Source organism: Stegostoma tigrinum, chromosome 15 (genome assembly GCF_030684315.1).
Source record: "Stegostoma tigrinum isolate sSteTig4 chromosome 15, sSteTig4.hap1, whole genome shotgun sequence".
Classification (NCBI taxonomy): domain Eukaryota; kingdom Metazoa; phylum Chordata; class Chondrichthyes; order Orectolobiformes; family Stegostomatidae; genus Stegostoma; species Stegostoma tigrinum.
The window spans coordinates 63,107,255-63,133,119 of record NC_081368.1 but is presented as its reverse complement, the minus strand read 5'-3'; the positions used below and the strand labels follow the sequence as shown (position 1 = coordinate 63,133,119).

The window sequence follows — 25,865 nt, the reverse complement described above, 5'->3', positions numbered from 1 at the left end:
GAAGGCAACAGCAGCTGCTCCTCAGACCCTGAGCTCCGGGCTCTGCCTTGCCAAACATTATCAGCAGCCTGGCAATGCATAGGAATCGCACCTTCTCAACTTCCCATCGAAACTTCTAGCCGAGTCTAAACTTCTACCCGCAGCCCAAGGCATTTGAGGTGAACATACCATATCATGTAACTCAGTGTCACAGCTGTTTGCCTGGGTGCCACGCACAGTCAATGAACACCCCTTCTCACATAACCCCCTGATGGCCTGCGGTCTATCATCTCACCAATTTGTAGATTGAGTTGTGCCCACCCACTGTCATAATCCTCTCCGTATCCCACCATTCTGCCTCCGCTCCCCACTAGTAATTCCGTGTGCCCTCCTGCAGGATAAAAGCCTCCTCCCTCAATATTTTGTGGATGGATCATCTTGAGCAACTTAGTTGCATAGCCCTGATTGTGTGAACGAATCCCTGAGTGACATCTGATATCTATTCCCCAACTGGGTCCCCATTACCCAAACATATTATTAACTGTAGAAAGGATGTGAATACATTTGAGAGAGTGCAGAAGCTATTGATGGTGATGAGCAACTTCGGTTATGAGGATTGATTGAAAAAATTGGGACTGATTTCTTAGGAGACAAGAAGGCTGAGAGGAGATTTGATAGAGGTTTTAAAATTCAGGAACAGGCTGTAGAGAGTAGATAGGAAGAAACTGCTCCCACTCATAAAAGGAACATGAACAAGAGGGCATAGATTTCGAATGATGTATGAAAGAAACAAGGTATATGTGAGGAAAGTCTTACCACTCAGTGAGTAGTTAGGATATGGAATAAAGACAGGTACAATTAAGGCATTTAAGAGGGTTTTGGATGATTACTTAGATACAAAACGTGTGCAAGGGTGTGAGGGAAGACAGCAGGAGATTAGCAGAAGATAATGATGTTCATTTAATGAGCTAGTGCAGGCACGAAGGGGCCGAATATCCTCCTTTTGCACTGTAACACTCTGTAATTCTTTGACTCTGGGATTGGCTGAATTTGATCCATGACAATGACCCTTTTCCTGGAATGTTCAGGTACATACTTTTTGACTGTGAATGCTCTAACTCAGGGTCTGACTGTGCCCAAACCCCTGGACTAACACTGGACGCCACTCTGGACTTACTTGCTGGGTTCCCTGGATAGGCAGGTGCTTCCGTGAACATCGGTAAGGACAGCTCCACTGTGATTTTGAGGTATGGCAATGGCCATGTACTTGCTGTTGTCACTTGGCGTAGGTATGAGGTTGACGTAGCAATGTGCCATATAACCAGGTGTCCACCCCCTTGACTGGTGACCATGCTCCCATGAAATGTTCCCTAAGTTCATGTCAGGACAAAACAAGGCAATGTAGTTATACTATGAGCCTAAAGTGAAGTGCAAAAGGACAATGCATGGCAGAGATGCTGTCAGCATCTTATGTCGCTACGAAGTGAGTGAGTGCTAACGAAACAAGTGAGTAGCCCGATCCTGTAAGCTGGGTGCCTCTTCCTGCAGGTAAAGCATCCTTGATAATTGCTGGCATGCTCCAAAGAGCAACATTGAAGTCCAGCAGAATTCTGCATGTACACTGGCAATATGTGACAATGCTGTGTCTGTGGATGTGGAGTGTGTGCTGCTGCGGGGTGTTTAAGCTGGCAATCCAGTGGAGCAAGTGGAAACTAGATTCTCCAGGTATCTGCACAGACTTCTGTGTTGGAGAATTCTCAACATCTAGTTTCCTGATGGTGGGTGGCATTATAGGATGCTGCCTATTAATGCAGAAAGATATGTGGTTAATGAGACTGGCAACAAGCAATAATTTCCCTGAATAGGAAGCTCATTGCTGCCTAGCAAGAATCTTGTCTCCACCCCAGGAATCCACTGGAAAATGTAGACAGCTGTTCCTGACATGGAGAAAGGCTTTAAGGTAACAAAATGTGGAGCTGGATGAACACAGCAGTCCAAGCAGCATCTTAGGAGCACAAAAAATGCTGCTTGGCCTGCTGCATTCATCCAGCTGCACACTTATCTCAGATTCTCCAGCATCTGCAGTTCCCCCTATCTCATAGAGGAAGGCTTTTCTGGGTTCTTCATGTTTCTTCCAGATTTCCCACCATAGCCCATGGTCATTCAGTACCTGATACAAGGTCCATCAGCTACTCTGGAATCAGACTTGGCCAGTATTACCAAGGGCTGGGATCACAAAAGTGCATTGCAAAGAAGCTTTGAGGTATTTAAACTGTATTTACCAGAAGAGGCTTGTGGCTGCCCTATAGAGAGGGCATAGCAGGTCTCCCTGAGCCGCTCCTTCTGCAATTGGATGCGCTGAGCCCATTTTGAAAGATCTTCCTTTGGTCGATCACTCAGAAAAATTGAAGGATGGCACGTGTGTACTGTTTTGGCTCGACAAGGTTTCAATTAGTACTACCAATCCTGAGCGACGATCTGCATTGGCATGACTTCAAAACCAGTCTACTCCCGTTTTACGGTCACTTTTCCCTGTATTCCCCACCCTCCCAACCGCACAACTCCCCACCCCACACCCCCACCCACCCACCCACCCACACCCACCCCACACCCCCACGGTCCAGAACCATTTGTGTGTGTGTGTGTGTGTGTGTGTCGATATAATTTAGCTTTTGTTTCTCTGTCACAGAACCTGCTCAAATTAGCTGCCCAGAGCAAAGGCTGAAAATAATTTCAGAGGAATGGCTGAAACCATTGCCAAACAGGTAGCTGGCAACAAACAGTTGGCTTTTCCTGCTGAGCCCAAAAGGGGAATTAAGAGAACCCAATATGTTCATCTCTTGTGAAACAGCAGAATGGTGTGTGTGTGTATCGATAATTGCAGCACTTCCGCTGCCACATACAATAGTTCATTTAATTTTATTGAATGAGTTTCGGTTCCTGTTTCGCTCACCGATCCGAATTGTTTTCAATTTATTCCTTCAGATTTTTTAAAAATTATATTCGTTACAAACAGCATCGTTTTCTACCTGAGAAAACAGTGAGATATTTAAACTCAGAGATAATGGGAACTGCAGATGCTGGAGAATTCCAAGATAATAAAATGTGAGGCTGGATGAACACAGCAGGCCAAGCAGCATCTCAGGAGCACAAAAGCTTCTCGCTCGGAACCCCCACCTTCACCAGTGCTTTTGTTTTCCGCCCCTGCCTGTAGAGAAGCGATTAGGGAAATAATTGCCAAGCGAGCTTCAGCGTAGGAACGAATATTTTGGCTGTTGCTCTGTGCAACCGTTTCCAGCTGAGTGAAAGCTCGTTAGTAAAACAGCAGTGAGGCTAGGCCGAGACTAGACATGTAAGGGAATGGGTACTGTACTAATAAAGCAAGCGAGCGTGCACAAGAAACAACTATCATAAGAATTCATTCCCCTTAATTATTGCAGTATCTACAATGATTTCTGCAGTGGATAGCAGGTAATCACGAATTCGCTGTACACTGAAAGCATGCACAGACGTCAAAGTTGACGGGAGAATAAAACTGATATTTAAGACCCATTCCCGGTACACAGCATGTTACATAATCAATAGACACGTTATCGGTTTAATGCAGCAACGAATGTAACCTATTTGTCATCACGATGAAAGGATTAATGTAAAGTGTGTAGTTTCGGGGAAAAAAAATAGACTTTGGAGCCGCCAGAGCAGTTGTGACTCATCGGAGCATCTGTAAATGATCCCGCAACGTGCAAACCCTCCTGTAACTTCCGCTCCGGCTTCAAAACGGCAACTTGTGAAACTGACAGCGATCCGGAATCTGTCAGAAACTTACAACATTCCTTTCGACCAGGTGGTTCCTGACGTCGGAATATCAGACCTCGCCCCCAATTTACAACAGGCCATGTTAAGCCAAGCTATTGCTGCATATCTGTGAAAGAGAGGGGAAGCCAGTGTCTCTGTGCACAGTGATTTTGCTTCAGTGCTACCAGGCAGTGACTCAAACCTACAGACATCCATAGGCTGGGTGAGCTCAGACACAGTGTTGGCAAGTTTCCCCTCGCATTCCTTATTGGCTGATTCAGCGGTGAAATCATGGGAGTCCGCTTCACAGTAAGATGAGACATGAATTGGCAAAGTATCTGCAGTCAGAATTGTAATTTTCAGAGGCATGTCATCAAGTTAACAGGAAAACTAATGGAATGTTTTGTTTTATTGTCTGGGTGAGGGGGAGAGGGAACTGAATGTGTGGGGAGATAGGTTACTCCTGAGTTATACTGTGCATTGGTGAGATCACATCTGGAATTGTGTGTACAGTACTGGTCACTGTACTTAATGAAGGATGTTAACACTTCACAAGCAGTTCAGAGGAGGTTTACTTGACTAATAACTGGAATGAGCAGATTGCCTTTTGATGAAAAGATAGACAGACTGGGACTGTATCCTCTGGAGTTCAGATGAGTCAGAAGTGATTCAATTGAAAAATATAAGATCCTGAGGCACCTTGGCTGGGTGGCTGTTGAAAGGATGTTTCCTCTTGTGGGGGAATCTAAAACTAGGGTGCTGTAACTTAAAAATAAGGAATTACCCATTTAAAAAGGGAACTTTTTTTTCTCTGAGGAATGTGTGTCTTCAGAATTCCCTGCGAAAGATACTAGATGCAGAATCTTTAAATATTTTTTGGGACACAGATAGATTGTACCTTACCAAAGGGGATGTAAGATTATTTGGGATGGGCAGGAATGTTGATTTCATTATCTTATTGAATGAAGGAGTAGGCTCAAAGGGCTGAGTGGCCTACTCTTGTTCCCTGTTCACTTTGTAAATAATAAATATTTAATAAATATTTTGTTGCCTTTGTGTCTACCTAAATACTAAATCAATTAGACTGTTAAAAGGATTTCTTCAAGGTGACATTAATGTTAAGAGCAGTGGCCTGTTCTATTTGATGAGTGCCTGGAATGAGACTTGCTCGTATAAACTTTGTAGTAGAAGAATACATTAAGGAACCTGAAGCAGATGAGTAGATTATCAAACAGTCCTCTAACAGTAGGGGCTATCAGCAGAAAATACTGGAACAATGCTGATAGACAGACTTCCTCAGGTTCTGGAGCAGCTATGCATTCAGTTTGTAAAATAATACATTCGATGAGCACAGTAATCCAGACAAGCACACTGGTCTTTCTAGCTTGCCTTACAGTCCTTATGTGACGTGATTCCACGGGGAACTGAGTTATAAGGAAAGCCTCTAGGCTGATGCAGCTTAATATTAAAGAACTGACGTTGGTGTTCACTGCCAGGAGATTGTGAATGAGGCCACGGATGAAGCCGTCCGATGCAAATTTGATGTCAACCACTTGGTGGCAAACTTCGAGCAAGATGGCAGGCACTAGCATTGCATCTGCCGCTGCCAAATGGGAAATGAAGACTGCTGTGCTCTTCTTAGACACAGTCTGAGACAAGAGCAAGACTAAGACATGAAGTGTTCCAAAGGCCCCTGCGGCTAATACCACAATATTTGTAGAAGGCAGGATCATGTACTGTATGTATTTCACAACCAGGTATCTCTTCAGGACACGCAGGTAATCTGTGTGGTGAGGGCCCTTTGATTGTACGGGGATCCTGTGGGCAAGAAAGCATGTTAACTTCTTCACAAAATGACTTTTTGATTTAAGAAAACCACTTTTTAAAGTCCGAAACTTGAGAGTGCTTTTTGTTTTCTTGAGGCAACTCCTTTCCCCTATTTGTCATTTGGATGTTGTTCATGTTTGCAACAGCTTTACAGTGTTAATTCTAAAAAAGATTTCTCAAAATTGTCTCAAAGACAAAGAAATTTGCATAATGTGATCAACGAGATGAAATCGCATGTACTTTAACAAAGAAATTAGTCCTGTAGGTCCTGTTACATCGCCCTTGAAGCCATCAGCTCCAAATATCATGAAATTATTTAATAACCTCTGCCCAAGCCAGCCTGTCTTGTATTTGCTTCAGCTTATCACTGTCATGTGAAACAGAAGTTGTGGGTTCAGGCCTTACTACGGTACACAAAGTGTAGGCTGATACCTTCTGCAAGGTCAGTGCTGACCTTACAGTGAGACATGATCACAAGATCCTATATGTTCTCTTGGGTAAAGATAAAAGAACACACTATTATTTTGCAGAAGAGTTGGGTGTCCTGGCTAATATATTAGCCTCAATCCCTTGTGATTAAAACAAACCTTCTGGCTATTGTCACATTGCAGATATGGGAGATTACTGCCTGCAAAGTGAGTGGATTTTTTCTACACAGTCGAGAAGGGAAGTGTAGTTGATACATGCACAGTTCTTTTCTGAACATGTTGGAAAGCAAAGACCAGATGGAATGATGGACTGTAACATGTTACATCATCTAATGTTTACAAAAAGGCTTTTTGCTCTTATATTCCTGTTACTAATGGATCTGATTTCTGTAAAGTTGGCAAAAGCATAGTTTCATTATGATAGGTATCTTGCGAATATCCCTTTTTGAGCTTATAACAATGTTTTGTGGTACAAGTAGGAGGCCAATTCAGCCAAAGCTATCTAGATTATTATGAAGGTCAATTATACTCCCACAGTTGGAAATGTTCCTTTTCTTTTCAAACATTCCTCTGTTTTTCCCTTAGCTCTGCAGGAGATGTAGTACAATTAGCATACATGTCTGCCATCATTGGAGTCTGACCAGAAGTAACTTTATTTTTCACATTTGAAATCCAATTCAAAACTGGTTGTGGTATTTTCCATCAAGCTTATAAAGCAGTAATTAGATGCAGTTCAGTTACATGGAACTGTATTGGGCAAAGTGACATATCCCATTTGCTGTTGTTAATTAAAGTTAAGAAGGAAAATAGTTAAATAAGTGCTTGAATAATCCAATAATTTGAAAGACTTTAAAGACAGTACCTTGGTCATGCAATTAAAAAAATCACAAGCCAGATGATCACGATGACATTAGCCAAAAAACTTTGTTTCTTAACTCAAATAAGCACAATTGCATTCGTGTAAGATTGACACTCTCTCCCCCTCCAACATTGGAGAACTCTCCATTCATTTGTTTAAATGATTTTTGCTCTTAAATCAGCTAAAAGCATTTGCTCCCATGAGAATATATATTTGTCTAATAATTTAATAGATAAAATATCTGGTTTACTTGTGTGTAATACCTAAGCGGATAACCCAAGTGCATGCTTGATCAATTACTGTGGCAAATGCAGTATCTCATTGTGAGGGCGATGCTAACAATTCCAGTTTGTTCACTCTAACCCTACGCATAATCAACTCAGTAGTATTCACTTTCAGAACATGGGTGACTGTAAATTGGGATAATACAGGATTTACAACAGGCTCTGGGAAGCTTGGTTACTTGTACATGTCTGTCAGAGAGAGGGAAGTTATAGCACTGACATTTGGAGATTGAGTACACATGCTTTCTACCACTCTTGGAATGCTACCCTGAAAAGTTTGCAAGCAGCCTCTCCTTTCATTGATATGAGGCACTTAGTGCTTGATCTAAGGACTCAGCATGAGGCAGTGGGGCGGTGGCTGAGAACCATGCCTTTGTCATTGCTTCCAGCCCCACCTGCTGACCCTCTCTGCGAAGCTGGATGAACACAGCAGGCCAAGCAGCATCAGAGGAGTAGGAAAGCTGACGTTTTGGGTCGAGACCCTTTTTTCTGAAGAAGGATCTCGACCCAAAACGCCTGCTTTCCTGCTCCTCTGATACTGCTTGGCCTGCTGTGTTCATCCAGCTTCACACCATGTTATCTCAGATTCTCCAGCATCTGCGGTTCCTACTATCTCTGCTGATCCTCTCTCATCATTCCTCTCCTGTGATTCCCCAATTTCCTCCACTTACCTCTGATCTGGTGTCCTTGAATGATCCTAGATTTCTAGTGGGTGTATTGATCATCAACCATTAATGTCAGTGCCATGAAAGTCACTAGCCAATAACTGGCCAACAGTTCAGTGGGCGAGACGTCCAGCACTGGGGGCCTCAGTGCCTTCCTTTTGGGGAAGGCATTTAATTCTGCCAGTCCTCTGCTGTGGAACTGAAGGGGTTTCCTGGCTGAGACATCCATCATCCTGACAGATTCCTGAGCTCTCTCTGTCTCGCTCACACACACACACACACACACACACACACACACACACACACACACACACACACACACACACACACACACACACACACACACACACACACACAGTCTCTTGTGTGCCCAAATATTCTCCCTCACGTGCGCACAAACTCCCACAGGGCCTCCCATGCACTCTATTTCATATTTTCATTCTCTCACATACTCCTTCACATTGTTTAGCACTTTCACACTCTCTCTCCCAAACACAATTATGGACATTCTCACAAGTACACACTCATACCTGTACACACATTCACATTCATCTACAGATGCACACACTTGCACATTTACTCAGATTTTTGGTGACCTCCAGACTTTGCCAAAACAGAAATGTAGTTGCTGCAATTCGCTTTGTCTTACTGAGATTAGTTCATGAGCTGACAGCAAATTCCAGTACATTCAAGACCAGGCTTCATTTTAAGAACTTCAGTGAAATTGTGGTGATATTAGCCACTTTGGATTTTGGGCAAAGTGATTGATTTGAGTTTTTCTCTGAAATATAACACACTAATATCTCATTTCAAAATAAAAACATTTTGTTGAATAAATGTGGGGTTTAAAAAGAGTCAGTACAAATTGAGAAAACAGAGCAAAGACAATGCTACTAAAAGGAGAAAATGTTAAACACTTACACTTTCTGTTTTTGGGAGCTTGTTTCACAAAGCTTGTTTAGGTGATCCATTCCTTCATATCAGAGATTTTCAGCATCTGTGAAAGATTTTCTGACATTCACTTTTATATATTTGTCATCTGGTTTAAGTGAGTACTGATGTCATCAGCTTATGCTATGGTTACCAACCCTTCCTCTTGCAAAACAATTGAATATTGGCTGACTTACTACATTCTTCACCAATCCAGCCCTCTGAGTATTTTTATACCAGCAAAACAACTGGCAGGGTTCTTGTTTTTTCACTTAGTTGCCTGAGTTAAGGAAGAAAAATATCAGCAAGTTAGCTTCAGGTTATTGGCTCAGGCCATAGCTAAATCTAGGGAAATGCTTTATTTCATTTTAAAAAGAGAAGCGTCAGCGCAAGATTTGGTTTGGAAGAGTGTCTGATGGGTTATTGATCCTGGCCTGAGACATTTAGGCTTTGGATGATTTTTGTTTGGGAAGTTACTGAAAATTCAACTTGATAACAGCTTACACTCAAACTGACATTATCTGACGAGAACAGACGACTTTGTGTCTACAATCAGTTTGAAGAGCAACAAAAAAAATGCGCAAAGACTACGAAAGATGTACAAATGAGTGTGGAAACAATGTAGAACATAGAACAGTACAGCACAGTACAGGCCCTTCGGCCCACAATGTTTTGCCTACCTATTATCCTACTAAGATCAAACTACTCTGCGTACCCTACATTTTACTATCCTCCATGTGCCTATGCAAGAGTCACTTAAAAATCTCTAAAATATCTGACTGTACTACCACTGCCGGCAGCACATTCCACATGCCCACCACTCTCTGTGTAAAGAATCTAACTCTGACATCTCCCCTGTACCTTCATCCAATCACCTTAAAATTATGCCCCCTTGTAATAGCCATTTCTGCCCTGGGAGTAAAGTTTCTGGCTATCCACTCTAAGTCATCTTATACACCGCTATCAAGTCACGTCTGATCCTTCTTCACTCCAACAAAAAAGCCCTAGCTCCCCAACATTTCCTCATAAGACATGTCCACCAGCCCAGGCAGCATCCTGGTAAAACTCCTCTGCAGCCTGTCTAAAGCTTCTACATCCTTCCTATAATGAGGCGACCAGAACTGAACACAACATTCCAAGTGTGGTCTCACCAGGGTTTTATAGTGCTGCAGCATAACCTTGCGGCTCTTAAACTCAATTCTCCTGCCAGTGAAAGCCAGCATACCATATGCCTTCTTTATAACCCTATCAATTTGGGTAGCAACTTTGAGGGATCTATGGATGTGGACCCCAAGATCCCTCTGTTCCTCCACACTGCCAAGAATCCTGCTATTAACGCTGTATTTGGCATTCAAATTTGACCATCCAATGAATCACTTCACACTTTTCTGAGTTGAATTCCATCTGCCACCTCTTTACCCATCTCTGCTTCCTGTCAATGTCCTATTGCAACCTACAACAGCCCTCCAAACTATCCACAACACCACCAACCTTTGTGTCATTGGCAAACTTACTAACACACCCTTCCACTTCCTCATCCAAGTCATTTATAAAGATCACAAAGTGCAGATGTCCTAGAACAGATCTCTACAGAACACTACTGGTCACCGAGCTCCAGGCTGAATACTTTCCATCTACGACCATCCTTTGTCTTCCATTGAACAGCCAGTTTTTGTATCCAGACAGCCAATTTCCCTGAATCCTATGCCTTCTTACTTTCTGAATGAGCCTGCCATGGCAAACATTATCAAATGCCTTGCTAAAATCCATATACACCACATCCACTGCTTAGCCTTCATCAATGTGTTTAGTCACATCCTCAAAGAATTCTATAAAGCCATGCTGACTATTTCTAATCAAGCTGTGCTTTTCCAAATAATCATAAATACTGTTTATCGGAATCCCGTCCAATAATTTGCCCACCACAGAAATAAGACTAACCGGTCTGTAATTCCCAGGATCATCCCTGTTGCCTTTCTTGAACAAGGGAATGACATTTGCCACTCTCCAATCATCTGGTACTACTCCAGTGGACAGTGAGGATGGAAAGATCATTATCAAAGGGACAGCAATCTCTTCCCTCACTTCCCATAATGACCTTGGGTATAGCCCGCCTGGCCCAGGGGTCTTATCTATCCTCATGTTTTTCAAAGTTTCTAGCACATCCTCCTTCCTAACATCAACCCGTTCAAGCATATCTGTGTGTTTCATGCTGTCCTCACAAACGTCAACGTCCCCGCACTGGTGAATACTGAAGCAAAACATTCATTAAAGACATCCCCGACCTCCTTTGACTCCACACACAAGTTCCCTCCACTATCCCTGATTGCCCTACCCTCACTCTGGCCACCCTCTTGTTCCTCACATAAGCATAGAACACCTTGTGGTTTTCTTTGATCCTACCCGCCAAGGCTTTTTCATGCCCACTTCTAGCTCTCCTAAGTCCATTCTTCAGATCCTTCCTGGCTACCTTGTAGACTTCTGGAGCCCTGTCCGATCCTTCCTTCCTCAAACTTAAGTAGGCTTCTTTCTTCCTCTTGACTAGGTGTTCCACATGTCTTGTTGTCCAAGCTTCCTTCATCTTTCCATCACTTCCTTGCCTCAGTGGGACAAACCTATCCAGTACTTGCAGCAAGTGGTCCCTAAACAACCTCCACATTCTTGTTGTGCATTTCCCTGAGAACATCTGATCCCAATTTATATCCTCAGTTCTTGCCTAATAGCGTCGTAATTCCCCCTCCCCAATTAAATACTTTCCCATACCATCTGCTCCTATCCCTCTCCATGACTTTAGTAGGTCAGGGAGTTGTGATCACTATCACTGAAATGCTGTCCCACTGAGGGACCGACTCCTCGCCTCGGTCGTTGCCAAGCACCAAATCCAATATGGCCCCCCCCTTCTACTTGGCCTATCTACGTATTGAATCAGAAATCCTTCCTGCACACACATGACAAAATCTGCTCCATCCAAACTATTTGCACTTAGGAGGTTCCAGTCTGTGTTGGGGAAGTTGAAGTCACCCACTACAACGAACTTATTACTTCTGTACCTTTCCACAATCTGTCTTCCAATCTGTTCCTTTGCATCTCTGTTGCTATTGGGGGTTCCATAGAAAACTCCCAATAAAGTGACTCCTCCTTTCCAGTTTCACTCAGCAAGTCCCAGTCAATATATGGTAAGTTAAAATCACCCACGACAACAACCCTGTTACTTTTACAGCTTGCCAAAATCTGCCTACATATCTGTTCTTCTTTCTCTTGCTGGTTGCTGGGAGGCCTGTAGCAAATACAAACATTGTGATTGCACCCTTCCTGTTCCTGATCTCTACCTATATTGCTTCACTGTATGAGTCATCTGAGGTGTTATCCTGCTGTACAGCTGTGATGTTCTCCTTAACAAGTAGTGCGACTCCCCCACTCCTTTCTTATCCCCTCTATCCCACCTGAAACATCTGTATCCTGGAATGTTAAGCTGCCAATTCTGTCCATCCCTTAAGCAACAACATCATACTTCCAGGACTAGTCCACGGCCTAAGTTCATCTGCCTTACCTATTACACTTCTCACATTGAAACAGATGCACTAGACCCGGAAGAGGGCAGCAGAGTGGTGACACTGATTGATGTGTGGAAGATTTGCATCAATGCAAAAGGGGAAATAAGTCCTTCCCATCCACTCTCTTCAGGCGCCTCACAACCTTGTAAACCTCAAACAAATCTTCCGTCCATTTCTTCTATTTGAGCAAAATCACCCCAGCCTCTCCAATCTTCCCTCTTTGCTGCAATGTATCAGTCCTGGCAATATTGTGATAAATTTTCTCTGCACCATCTCTTGTGCGATTACCTCTTTTCTGTAATGGCATGCCGAAATTATGCAGTACTCAAGTCATGGCCTAACTCGTGTTTTATACAGCTTCAGCATAACCTCTCTGCTTTTATATTCTCTGCATTAAAGAAACTATATGCAACCTTAACCACCTCATCGATCTACTCTGCTACATTCAGGGATCTGCAGACATTCACTCCCATGTCATAGAACATAGAACATAGAACATTACAGCACAGTACAGGCCCTTCGGCCCTCGATGTTGTGTCGACCTGTCATACCGATCTTAAGCCCATCTAACCTATACTATTCCATGTACATCCATATGCTTATCCAATGACAACTTAAATGTACCGAAAGTTGGCGAATCTACTACCTTTGCAGGCAAAGCGTTCCATTCCCTTACTACTCTCTGAGTAAAGAGAGTGAGTCCCTCACTCTCTCCATGCTCCCAGTCATTGTATATTATTTCTCCTTGTTTGACCTCTCCAAATGCATCAACTCACATTGCTCTCAGTTGAATTCCATTTGCCACTTTTCTGCCCATCAGATGAGCTCATTGGTATTTTCCTGCCATCTACAGCTTCCTTCCTCCCTATCAATAATAATGCCAATTCTTGTCATGACTGCCAGACTTCTTGATCAAAACTCTAACATTAAACGCAAATTATTATACCTCAAAATGCAAGAGGCCTATTACTAACCCCTCCAGAACCTGGTTGGAAACAGCACACCAGTCATGGAAACACCAATCAATAGTTACACTTTGTTTCCTGCCATTGAGGAATTTTGTATACAGCAGGTTACATTTCCCTGGATCCTATGAGCATTTATTGTTTAACTAGCCTGCCATGTGGGATCTTATTAAATGCTTTGCTAAAATTCACATGGATCGTGTCAACCAAACTAATACCATCAAAGCCCATTGACATTTTTCCCCTGCAGAGTTAACAATCAAGTTTCTCAGACATAACCTTTCTGCTGAATGTCTTTGATTACTTGGTGACTTCGCTAAGTGAGAGTTTGCCTTTTTTTATCAGATTCCAACAATTTTCTCACTACTGACATTAAGATTGACTGACCTGTGATTGTTCTCTCCATCCCACACTGCCTTTGAAAATAAAGGTACAAGTGGTGAGTGTAGGTGCAGTCACAAGATTTAAAAGGCATTTAGATGAGCACATGAAAAGGAAAGATTTGGAGGGAGGTGGCCAAATGCAGGCAAGTGGGACTAGTTTAGTTTAGGAACTTGGTCGGAGTGGACTAGTTGGACCAAAGGGCCTGTTTCTGTGCAGTATGACTCCATGGCTATTACTTCTTCTTTATGGGAACACATTTAATCTAAAGCTCTTAATCTTCCCTGGTTTTGAACTGTAACACCTGTTCTACCATTGTTTATTTACCATAATCATGTGAAACAAACTGAATTATGATCACCGATAACAAAATGCTTTCCCACTGCTACTCCTGCCATGGGTCTGACTTCATTTCCTAAAACTTGTCCACATCTGCAGACACTCTTGTTGGACTTGTTACATCCTGATTAAAGAAATTCTCCTGGCAGGAGCTGAAAATTTCTATTCCATCCAGTTTGTTCATAGTAAATCCCTGATAATGACATGCCTTTTTATTCCACTCCTCAGAGATGTGCTTACACATCTGGTCTTCTATCTCCCTTTGACTTTTTGGATGCCTATATTACACTATTAGCAGTGCGACTTCCCTTTGGTGTTCTTTACCTCCATCCATATGGCCTCAGCTGATGATCCTTCAAGTACATTATCCCTCCCCACTCCTGCATTCACTATTAAACTCTGGTCATTCCTCATTCTAGCTTTGTTTCCAAAAGATGAAAAGAGACAGAGTACTCTATTGAAGGCTGTATTGTGTAGGAATATCATCTCAAGGTGGTGCAAGGATAGTGTAGGTGCAGAAACGTTACCTGTCAGAGCTGCTTCACTGCCAAGCGATAGCCACAACTGTTTCTCAGCTGGACGAATAGCCTACTCAGCCAGCCCTCGGCTATTAAGTGAAAGGTTGGGGGCCGGGGGCGGGGAAGGGGGGAGAAGTGCTGAGAGCTTTGTCAGTGTCTCCTGGAAGTCCAATTACCGCCCACAGCTGGGAGTTGTCTCCTACCCCACCGTGACGAGTGGCCCAGCTATACAGACCAGCACTACTTTATGACCTTTGTCCTGTCTCCCAGTCTTTGTCTCTGATTGGGGCCTTTGTTCTTGTTCCCAGGCATCTGGAACAATTCTTGCAAATTTGGCCGCACTAGGCCCGTGGTATGCATGTGTAGCCCGTGCAACCTTATTACACGCAGAGCGTAAGTGATGTCAGCCTCAGACTCGCTGATTTACTCTGCCCCATTTTGGTGACCACCTTTGTGTTTGTATTCATTTCTCTGCTTTTTAGAAAAAGAATTCTACACGTGACATTTTGCAGAACTCCAACATCAATCAATGCTTGGAGAAATGAGACTTTGCAATTTTGGGAGTTAATATTCAGTGCAAGGGAGAGATTGAATAGAAGAGATTAATATTTATTATGCCCTGTTTCTCACCTACATGCTGAAATTCAGTGACATCATCCAAAAGCACTGTATTAGTTTTCTCATGAATGCCTTAAGTTACCAATGTTCTGGAATTTCCAGCTATAGCAGTCTACCTCATTTTCCTCTTTTAAAATTCTCCTAAAAAAAACCTTCTGGTTTCTTCTGTGCAGGGCTTGGGACTCTATAAAGGCATTCTATAAATATAAGTTGCTGTCAAAAGACTACAATTTCTGGCCTAACATACCAGAGGAAGAAATTTTCTAAACTTTTCAGTCACTTTGAAATTGAAGTGTTGAAGAATTTAGTGTTGAGCTTGAAGAGATAATCACATTCTAAAACAAGCAGACAGCTCAGGTTTTCATTAAAATCATGAGCATATCAGTTATTTGTAAGAAAATCACTTAACTGTGCACAAAGAGTACTTTGGCATGAACAGCAGAAAATCTTCACCCCCGCATTCCCTGCCTCAGTTCCTGGCAACAGTCTGCAAATGAGAAGAAATGTGCAAAATATTAATTCTCTCCAAATTAACTAAGTTAGTTTGCATGGTCTTAATTATCATGTCACCTTTTGCTCTCTTGTTTTTTTCAATCTTCTCTTTTTGCTTCTTTCCTCAGGAGATGTAATGAACTTCTGGCCATCACAGCACAGTGAATGACGATGTGACTATTCAGGCATGACGAGTGGATTAAATCTAACATCTCTCAAGCCCGCCGGAAAAATAACACTGAAACAGAATCTCTACAGTGTGGGGCAGGCCATTTGGCCTATTGAATCCATACTAGCCCTCTGAAAAGCATCCTACTCAGACACACTCCGCTACAATCCTGCATTTTGCATGGCTAATCCACCCAGCCTGCACATCATGAATAATTTAGCATGGTTAATCCACCTAACCTGCATATTCTTGCACTACAGGGCAAAACACTTGCAGATACAGGGACCATGTACAAACTCCATGCAGATAGCCACCTGAGACCTGAATTGAACCCAGGCCCCTAGTGCTATGAGCTGGCAGTGCTAACCACTGAGCTATCACGGTGCCCTAGAGCAAAGCATTGCTAGTCTAGCATAATGGGTTGAACAGTCTGTAAATCCAAATGTCAGATTGCAGCTGCAGCACAGGGGTTATTCCCATAGTCAGTTCTGATAAATCATAGTGACTTAGCATAATCCAGACTATCGTATGACAATAGGGGAGGAGATGGTCTAGTAGTGTTATTGCTGTAACGTTAATCCACAGACCCAGACAATGTTCTGGGGGCCCGGGTTCAAATCCTGCCACGGCGTGTGAATGAATAAAGGAATTTGAACACTTGGTTCAGAATTGTTTCCTGTTAGGTGAGGACCTATCTGTAGAGAGGAGGAACAATTATTTGGTCTGGTCTTAAATCAGTATTCATCCTCTTTTGAATAAGAGACTTGTTATTCAGCTGACTTTAGAATAGTCATAAAGTTAGTCCACACAGAAACAGGCCTTACATAGAAAGTCATTGTAAATAATTCAGACTGTTAAACACAAATCCTTTAAGTGCAAGTTATTTCTAAATGAAAAACACGTTTCATAATAACAATTTGCATTTATGAAGTGCTTTTGATACAACGTTTGCTCCTATTCTCTGAATATGACCATGGGCACTGAAACAGAAAGGGAGAGAACAGGAATTTAGAGGCAGTTTCCTACTTTAAGAAGAAAGAAAAGCAATCCTGTCACTGACCATCCACCTACCTCTCTAGACATTGAGTGTGGACTACAGTATTCTTGGCCTCCTTGAGAGTGTTTCTAGAATATGCTGAGGTAAGAAAAACATTCACTACTAAAGAAACATTTTACAGTGGCTTCAACATTTTACGAGATTGCATGAGAAAGATCACATGATGTTACATCACTTCATGATGATGACTATTGCATCATTACCATAAATACAGTCAAATTTAACCCATCAGTAGCTGAATTGGACTTGATTATAATGTTACTATAATCGGTCAGTCTAGCTACAGGCATGTTAAATGTTTAAGAGTCAAAAGTAACTCCTTTTATATTGCAGGCCAATTATTGCTCACTGAACTGGTCGTTAATGAGGAATGAATTCCTTTAGGAGACTTTTATACCATAAAACCATAAGACATACGAGCAGGACTAGGGCATTCAACCCATCGAAGCAACATCAGTGCAATCACAGTGGATTTGATAACCCCCAAATCTACATTCCAGCCTTTTCCCTAATATCCTTCCTTCCCTTACTAATTAAAAAGTTGTCTGTCTCAGCCTTTAATATATTTAACAATGTAGCCTGAACAGTCCTCACCAGTAAAGAATTCCATAGATTCGTTACCCTCTGAGGGAAGAAATTCCTTCTCATCACTGTCTCATCATCCCCTAACTCTAAGATTATTTCCTTTGCTCCTAGACTCTCCCACAAAGAAACAACCTCTCTGCACATACTCTGTCAACTTCCCTAAGAATCTTCTATGATTCAATAAGCTGTCTGCAGTGTTAGGCTTAAAAATGTTTTCTCCAAACCAGATTGTTATGGGTTAATTGGACATGGCAATAAGCAACTGAAGGAAAATATGTGAAAAACAGGCTTAATGTAAAAGCAGAGATAATAGGAACTGCAGATGCTGGAGAATCTGAGATAACAAAGTGTGGATCTGGATGAACACAGCAGGCCAAGCAGCATCTTAGGAGCACAAAAGCTGATTCGGGCCTAGACCCTTCATCAGAAAAGGGGGAGGGGGAGAGGGTTCTGAAATAAATAGGGAGAGAGGGGGAAGCGAATCAAAGATGGATAGAGAAGAAGATAGGTGGAGAGGAGACAGACAAGCTAAAGGGGTGGGGATGGAGCCTGTAGAGGTGAGTGTAGGTGGGGAGGTAGGGAGGGTAGAGGGGTGGGCGGCCAGGCCAAGGAGGCGGGATGAGTTTAGTAGGTAGGAAATGGGGGCGCAGCTTGAGGTGGGAGGAGGGGATAGGTGAGAGGAAGAACAGGTTAGGGAGGCGGGAATGAGCTAGACTGGTTTTGGGATGCGGTAGGGGGAGGGGAGATTTTGAAGCTTGTGAAATCCACATTGATACCACTGGGCTGCAGGGCTCACAAGCGGAATATGCGTTGCTGTTCCTGCAACCTTTGGGTGGCATTGTTGTGGCACTGCAGGAGGCCCAGGATGGACATGTTGTCTGAGGAATGGGAGGGGGAGTTGAAGTGGTTCGTGACTGGGAGGTGCAGTTGTTTAGTGCGAACCGAGCTGGCCTAGTCCTGCTCCTATGTCTTATGGTTTTATGGTATAAAAGTCTCCTAAAGGAATTCATTCCTCACTAACGACTAGATCAGTGAGCAATAATTGGCCTGCCATATCAAAGCAGTCACTTTTGACTCTTAAACATTTAACATGCCTGTAGCTAGACTGACTGATTATAGTAACATTATAATCAAGTCCAATTCAGCTACTGATGGGTTAAATTTGACTGTATTTATGGTAATGATGCAATAGTCATCATCATGAAGTGATGTAACATCATGTGATCTTTCTCTTGCAATCTCGTAAAATGTTGAAGCCACTGTAAAATGTTTCTTTAGTAGTGAATGTTTCTGTGTTGAGACAGTGTAAGTGTTCTGCAAAGCAGTACCCAAGCCTCCACTTGGTTTCACTAATGTAGAGGTAGCCACAACGGGTACAGCCTGAAACATCAGCTTTTTTGCTCCTAAGATGCTGCTTGGCCTGCTGTGTTCATCCAGCTCCACATTTTGTTAATGTAAAATCAGCTGGTTTTGGCAGGGATAACCATGGTTAGTCTTGGGAGCAGACTGCAATACTAAGAGGCAGAGACACCTGGACCTGGGCTTTGCACAAATGAATCCTTGGGAAATATGCACAGAGATGACAATACAGCACATGATATCAGATTCAGAATAATATTAATGCTGGGCACTTTTCACCTTCTGCCTGGGGTTCATGAGACTGTGGACGTGAAATCTAAGATGGAGCTCCGAGTGCCAAGGTCACCATGAAGTCCCTGATTGGCAGATGGCAGTGAGACATGCTTGTTGAATATGTCTAAAGGAGCTTAAGCTAATAGAGTCACCCACTAGTTTGTATATATCTGAAATATTTTAAGCTAATAACTTTGGTTTTTATTAAAGTGCACATGCCTTCTTGTATTCTTTTTGATCAGACCTTAAAGTACCTATTGGGCAACACCTAACAATGCAGTCTCCTCGCATTCTTTTGAACTTGAATGAATATAGGTCCAAGCTACTCAACCTCTCTTCATAACACGCTTTGTCCATTCCCAGGATCAGCCTAGTGAACCTTCTCTGGACTGCCTTCAATGCCAGTCCGTCTTTCTTTAGGAAAGGATAAGCTCATGGCATTTCAAGTGTGTTCTGGCTAACCACCATAAAATTTTAATAAGGCACCTCTATTTTATAATCATGGAATCCCTACAGTGTGGAAACCAGGCATTCCGCCTGTGAAGTCTACACTGATTTTTAGAAGGCCAGCCCATCCCACCCCAGTGAATCCTGCTTTGCTCAGGGTTACTCCATAGACCCTGCAGGGAAACTTAAGTACATCCAATCTACATTAGCTGCACATGCATGGGCTGGGGAGGAAACCCACACAGACACGAGGTGCATGTGTAAACTCCACACAGACAGTTGTCTGAAGCTAGAATTGAACCTAGGTCCCTGGTACTACAAAGCAGCAGCCCTAACCTCTCCGCCACAGTGCCAGCCCTGTATTTTGTTCCTTTTGAAATCAAAGCCAGCAGTCAATCTGCCTCCATGAACAAAAACAAGGTCGCTGGAAAAGCTCAGCAAGTCTGGCAGCATCTGTGAAGGAGAAAACAGAATTAACGTTTCGGGTCCGGTGGCCCTTCCTCAGAACTGATGGTGGCCGGGAAAACGTCAGTTTATATGAGGAAAATAGGGAGGCAGGGGGTGGGGTAGGCAGTAAACGATAGGATAGGGACCAAAGAGAGACAAAGACAGTTGGACAGACAAAGGGGTTGCTAATGATCAGGCTGGCAGGATCAATAGTTGTTAATGGGGACTGTTAATGATTAACAACAGAGGGTGTGTGATGGCAGGCAAGGCCTGGTGTGTGGGGTGGGGGTCTGGGACATGGGAGAGTTTAGGCCCTAAAATTATTGAACTCAATGTTGAGTACAGAGGGCTGTAGTGTCCCGAAGTGGAAAATGGGGTGTTGTTCCTCCAGCCTGTCTTCATGATTATTTACTAAGTCCGTACACTATTTTTTGTTGTTCATAGACAAGGACTCCTTTCTCTCTTTTTTTAAAAAATTTATTCACAATGAGAGTGTCGCTGGCTAGGTTCAGCATTTATTGCCCACCCTTGAGGGCAGATCAGAGTCAACCACATCGTTGTGGGTCTGGGGTCACATAGTAGTAAAGTACAGGCCAGGTTAGGATGGTAGTTACCTTCTGTAAAGAACATTAATGATCCAGATGTGGCTTTCCGGCAATCAACAATGGATTCATGGTCATTATTGGATTCTTAATTCCAGATGGTTATTGAATTCAAATTCCACCGTCTGCTGTGGCAGAATTTGAATTCAAATTCTGCCACACCAGACGGTGGAATTTGAATTCAGGTCCCCAGAACTTTACTGAAAATAACAAATGTCACAATGGGTCAGACAGCATCCATGGCGAAAGAACAAGCTAATGTTTCAAGCCCAGATGACTCTTCATCAGTGTTGAAGTGTGGAGGGGACAGCATCTATATTATACTTGTGGGGAGGGGGCGGTTAAGAATCTCACTCATTTTCTCTGACTCCTCGCGTAACTTCCTTCCTTTGTCCTTGAGCGGGCCAACCCTTTCTCTAGTTACCCTCTTGCTCCTTATGCATGAATAAAAGGCTTTGGAATTTCCCTTAATACTGTTTGCCAAAGATATTTCATGACCCCTTTTAGCCTTCTTAATTCCTCATTTCAGATTGGTCCTACTGTCCTGATATTCTCCCAAAGCTTCGTCTGTTTTCATTTGCTTAGGCCTTATGTTTGTTTCCTTTTTCCTCTTTGCTAGTCTCACAATTTCACCTGCCATCCTAATCTTGCCCTTTCTACCCCTCATTTTCATAGGAAAATGCCTGTCCTGAACTCTAATCAACCTCTCTTTAAAAACCTCCCATATATCAAATGTGGATTTACCCTCAAACAGCTGCTCCCAATCCACATTCCCCAGCTCCTGCCAAATTTTGCTATAGTTGGCCTTCCCTCAGTTCAGCACTCTTCCTTTAGGACCACTCTTGTCTTGGTCCATGAGTTTTGTAAAAATTACAGAATTGTGATCACTATTCCCAAAGTAATCCCCTGCTGAAACTTCAACCACCTGTCTGGGCTCATTCCCCAACACCAGGTCCAGTATGGCCCCTTCCCAAGTTGGACTATTTACATACTGCTCAAGATAACCCTCCAGGATGCTCCTACAAATTCTGCTCCATCTAAGATCCTAACACTAAGTGAATCCCAGTCAATGGTGGGACAATTAAAATCTCCCATAACCACCACCCTGTTGCTCCTACACCTTTTCATAATCTGGCTACATATTTGTTCCTCTATCTCATACTCGCTGTTGGGAGGTCTGTAGTACAGCCCCAACATTGTTACTGTACCCTTCCTATTTCTGAGTCTGCCCATATTGCCTCATTGCTTGAGTCCTCCGTAGTGCCCTCCTTTAACACAGCTGTGATATTCTCTTTGACCAGTAATGCAACTCCTCCATCCCTTTTATCTACCTGTCTATCCTGCCTGAAGCATGTACATCCTGGGATATTTAGTTGCCAATCTTGCCCTTCCCTCAACCAAGTCTCAGTAATAGCAATAACATCATAATCCCAGGTACTAATCCAAGCCCTGAGTTCATTTGCCTTACCTACTACAGTTCTCGCATTAGAACAAATGCATCTCAGACCACCTGTCCCTTTGCGTTCATCATCTGCTCTCTGCCTACTCTTCCCCTTAGTCACAGTGACTTCATTATCGTGTTCTTTACAAGATTTAGTTGCTACCTCCTTACTGTCCACTAACCTCCTCATCTGGTTCCCATCCCTGTGCCACATTAGTTTAAACCCTCCCCAAGAGCGTTAGCAAAAGCAGTCCCTAGGACATTGGTTCCAGCCCTGTCCAAGTGTAGACCGTCCAAGTTGTAATAGTCCCACCTCTCCCAGAGCTGGTCCCAATGTCCCAAAGATCTAAACCCCTCTCTCCTGTGCCATCTCTCAAGCCACTCATTTATCTTGCCTATTCTTTCACTTCTACTCTGACTAGCACGTGACACTGGTAGCAATCCTGAGATTACTACCTCTGATGTCCTACTTTTAAATTTGGCTCATAATTCCCTAATTTCTGCTTGTAGCATCTCATCCCATTTTTTACCTATATCATTGGTGCCTCTATGCACTACGAGAGCTGGATGTTCACCCTCCCCCTTCAGAATGTCTTGCACTCGATCTGAGACATCCCTGACCCCTGCATCCAGGAGGCAACATACAATTCAGGGGTCTCGTTTTCGACCACAGAGCCACCTATCTACTCCCTTTACAATCAAATCCCCTATGACTATAGCCCTCCCACTCTTTGTCTCGCCCTTCTGTACAGCTGGGCCAGCCATGGTGCAATGATCCTGGCTACTGCTGCCTTCCCCTGGTGAACCATCTACCCCAACAGTATCCGAAATGGTATACTGTTTTGGAGGAAGATGACTGTAGGGAACACCTGCACTGCCTTCCTGCTTTTTCTCTGCCTTTTGGTCACCCATTCCCTTTCTCCCTCAGCAATCCTAATCTGCAGTGCAACCAATTTGCTAAACATGCTATCCATGACTTCCGCAGCATTGTGGATGCTCCAAAGTGAGTCCATCCGCAGCTCCAGAGCCATCATGTGGTCTAACAAGAGTTGCAGCTGGACACACTTCCCACACATGTAGGAGTCAGGGTCATCAGCCGCATCCCTGAGCTCCCACATTGAGCAAGAGGGGCATAATACGGGTCTGGGATTTCCTGCCATTTTTACTCTTAAGCTTAGCTTAGATCTACTATAATACCACTGCCCAAATATATCAGCTCAGTCACCTTCACAGAGCGCAATTCGACCGTTCCCATTCGACTGCTCTCACTCAGCTCCTCTGCCGAAATGAAGAACTTATCTTCTTGGCAGCCGCCTGGTTCTCACTCACACCAGTCTCATTGCTGCTGCAAAAATTAAGGCTGCTGCATCCATGGGGTAAGTATTTAAATGGGAAACTTACTTCCCAACAGCCCCCTGTCCTCGCTCTCACCTCAATTGTAATACTGCATACAGTTCTGGTCGTCACATCACCAAAAGGATGTAGATGCTTTGGAGAGGGTGCAGAGGAGGTTCACCAGGATGTTGTCTGGTATGGAGGGCGCTAGCCATGAAGAGAGATTGAGAAGATTAGGATTATTTACATTAGAAAGACAGAGCTCGAGGGTGGACCTGATTGACATCTACAAAGTCATGAGAGGTAAAGACAGGGTGGATAGGTAGAAGCTTTTGCCCAGAGTGGGGGTCTTAATTACCAGGGGTCATGATTTCAAGGTGAGAGGGGAAAAGTTTAAGGGAGACATGGGTGGAAAATTCTGTACTCAGAGGGTGGCGGGTGCTTGGAACACTTTGTTAGCGGAGGTGGTAGAGATGGGCACAATAGCATCATTTAAGATATATCTAGACAGGCAACAGGTTTAGATAGAGGACCTGGGTCAGTGCAGGTTTGAAGGGTTGAAGGGCCTGTTCCTGCACTGTAATTTTCTCACTTCTTTGCTCTTTATAATGGAAAGGACAGACAGTCCCACTGGGGTGAGGTGGGGGGAGAGACGGCATGGTGACAGACAATATAACAAGTAAAACTAAAAGAAATTGGATTTGGTTTACATTTGAAGGTGTTGAACTCAAGATCGAGTCCAGAAATCTCTAAACGGCTGAGGCTGAAGCTGAGATGTGTTTCCTCCATTTTGCGCTGTGATTCACATAATGCTACAGCACGCTGAGGACAGATACATGGACATGAGACACAGCATTAAAATGACCAGCTTTAGGAAGCTTGGGTCCAGCTTGTGCACAGCCCAGTCTCTGGATTAACAGTCCAATGATAATACCACTAGGCCATCCCAAGGAAAAGTGGTCCTGCCTAATTTAAGGCTTTGCTACAAAATGAATAAGTCAAATTATAAAATTATTTTGCAGTACATTTGTATTGTCAAACCTTCAAGAGATGAAGGGTCTAAACTGAGTATTGTGGAAAATGATAACGTCCAAACTTTATCTAACAATGAGTCAATTAAAGGAAGAATTGAACTGATGCTGCAATCTTGAGATTCCAGTTAAAGCTTATGAATTCAAACAGCATATACGTTTTCTTTTATATATTTCAGATAACTTTCATGGTTAGTGATTTTGCTTCTTTAATGTCTCACTGCCTCAGTGGCTTAGAGCAAATAAATGATTAACTGTGTAACGTGTTGGCAAACTTGTGTTGTGACATTCCTTCTCCAAATAACTAGTGTTATAAAGCAGAGGTTAACACTCCCACCAACCTGAGAACTAAAACCAAAACGCCCTAAGAGGAACATCTCAGCTATAATCTTTAAAAAGAGTGTGAAAAGTGGTGTAACTTGCCTTTCAGCAAATGCTCATAGTTAAATAAAAGAAAACCCTAATACTCACTTTAAAATCAACAAGTAACAATTTATTTATCTAACCTTAACAATGAACAAGTTAACTAAACTATTAAAATTGATTCTAATGGCATGATGTTCCAACAGATAAAAGACCCACTTACATAATAAAAATTAGACTTTCAAAATTACAGCCAGGTTATATGTCTTCCTGAATGCTCTGTGCCTTCTCTGCCAAATCTTCTGTCAGGTATGTTAATTGGCTGTGCCGTGGGTACCGTTGCTATTTAGATGGTGCTTTCTCTAAGACTTGGAGGAGTCTGTGAGAACAAGTCATTCTGTCTTGAGAGCTGAGGGCTCTTAGCTTTGGCAGATGGCAGCTAGTTCTGGGGCTTTGTCCAACTTCCCCCTTCTTTTATACCCTTGATGACATATCAACTTCTTACAATAGTAAGAAGGTCCTATGTTGTCTAAACCATCAGATTTAAATTTAATTGGTAATTGATGTCTGGTTCAAATTGATTGACTAAATTCAAAACCTTGTTGTCTTGGTAAGAAGTGCTGCTTGGCCTGCTAACTGTGTGTCTTTTTGATACAAATGTTTGATTTGGGTGCTCTCCATGTGCTTACAAACTTCCAAGATGCTGCTCACAGGCATCCATTTTAAATCTCTAAACAAAGCAAAAAGCACATCATTGTTTAAAGAGACCACACAATGCCTTCACCACCAGCATTTTACAAACACCAAATTTTAATTTCCTGCCTTCCAATCCATAAGTACTCTTTCCAACTTTGCAACACTAGTTACCATAAATATAGCTGTGGTCTCTTAATTCTAGACACATGGCTGACCTAATTGGATGATACCTTGTCAAATTTTAAACTCCAAAGTCCCATTGTTCAACAATTATGTCTGCACTCAACTGTGTGCCCTGGTGATTGAGTAGATATGAATGCGATAGGGAATATTTGTTCACATTCCTTCAAGGCAATTGTTCCTGGTGAGATTTTGCAGACAGATGCCTCCATTTCAATGACTATGGAATGTAGAAGTATGATGAAA

At 42.9% G+C, this 25,865-nt stretch overlaps 1 protein-coding gene across 8 annotated transcripts in view; it reads right to left on the bottom strand.

Annotated features, from left to right (window-relative positions):
• Window positions 1–17,016, bottom strand: part of LOC125458606 (type-1 angiotensin II receptor-like) — a 32,188-nt gene extending 15,172 nt beyond the window's left edge. For 3 of the 8 annotated variants that reach the window (XR_007248862.1, XR_007248864.1, XR_007248863.2), the window contains exons 1-3: window positions 16,875–17,016; window positions 15,552–15,629; window positions 8,759–8,834 (exon numbers count right to left, since the gene is read on the bottom strand). Coding sequence is in view for 5 of the 8 variants with exons in the window: in XM_059651497.1 (XP_059507480.1) it covers window positions 4,893–5,592; window positions 8,759–8,808 (750 nt within the window). In the remaining 3 variants the exon portion in view is untranslated. Of the gene's footprint in view, window positions 1–2,934; window positions 5,593–8,758; window positions 8,840–8,964; window positions 9,048–13,673; window positions 13,699–15,551; window positions 15,630–15,712; window positions 15,867–16,874 lie in introns of those variants that run through there. The other 5 variants (XM_059651497.1, XM_059651496.1, XM_048544014.2 and 2 more) reach the window with 5 other exon arrangements.
• Window positions 17,017–25,865: the final 8,849 nt, after the last annotated feature.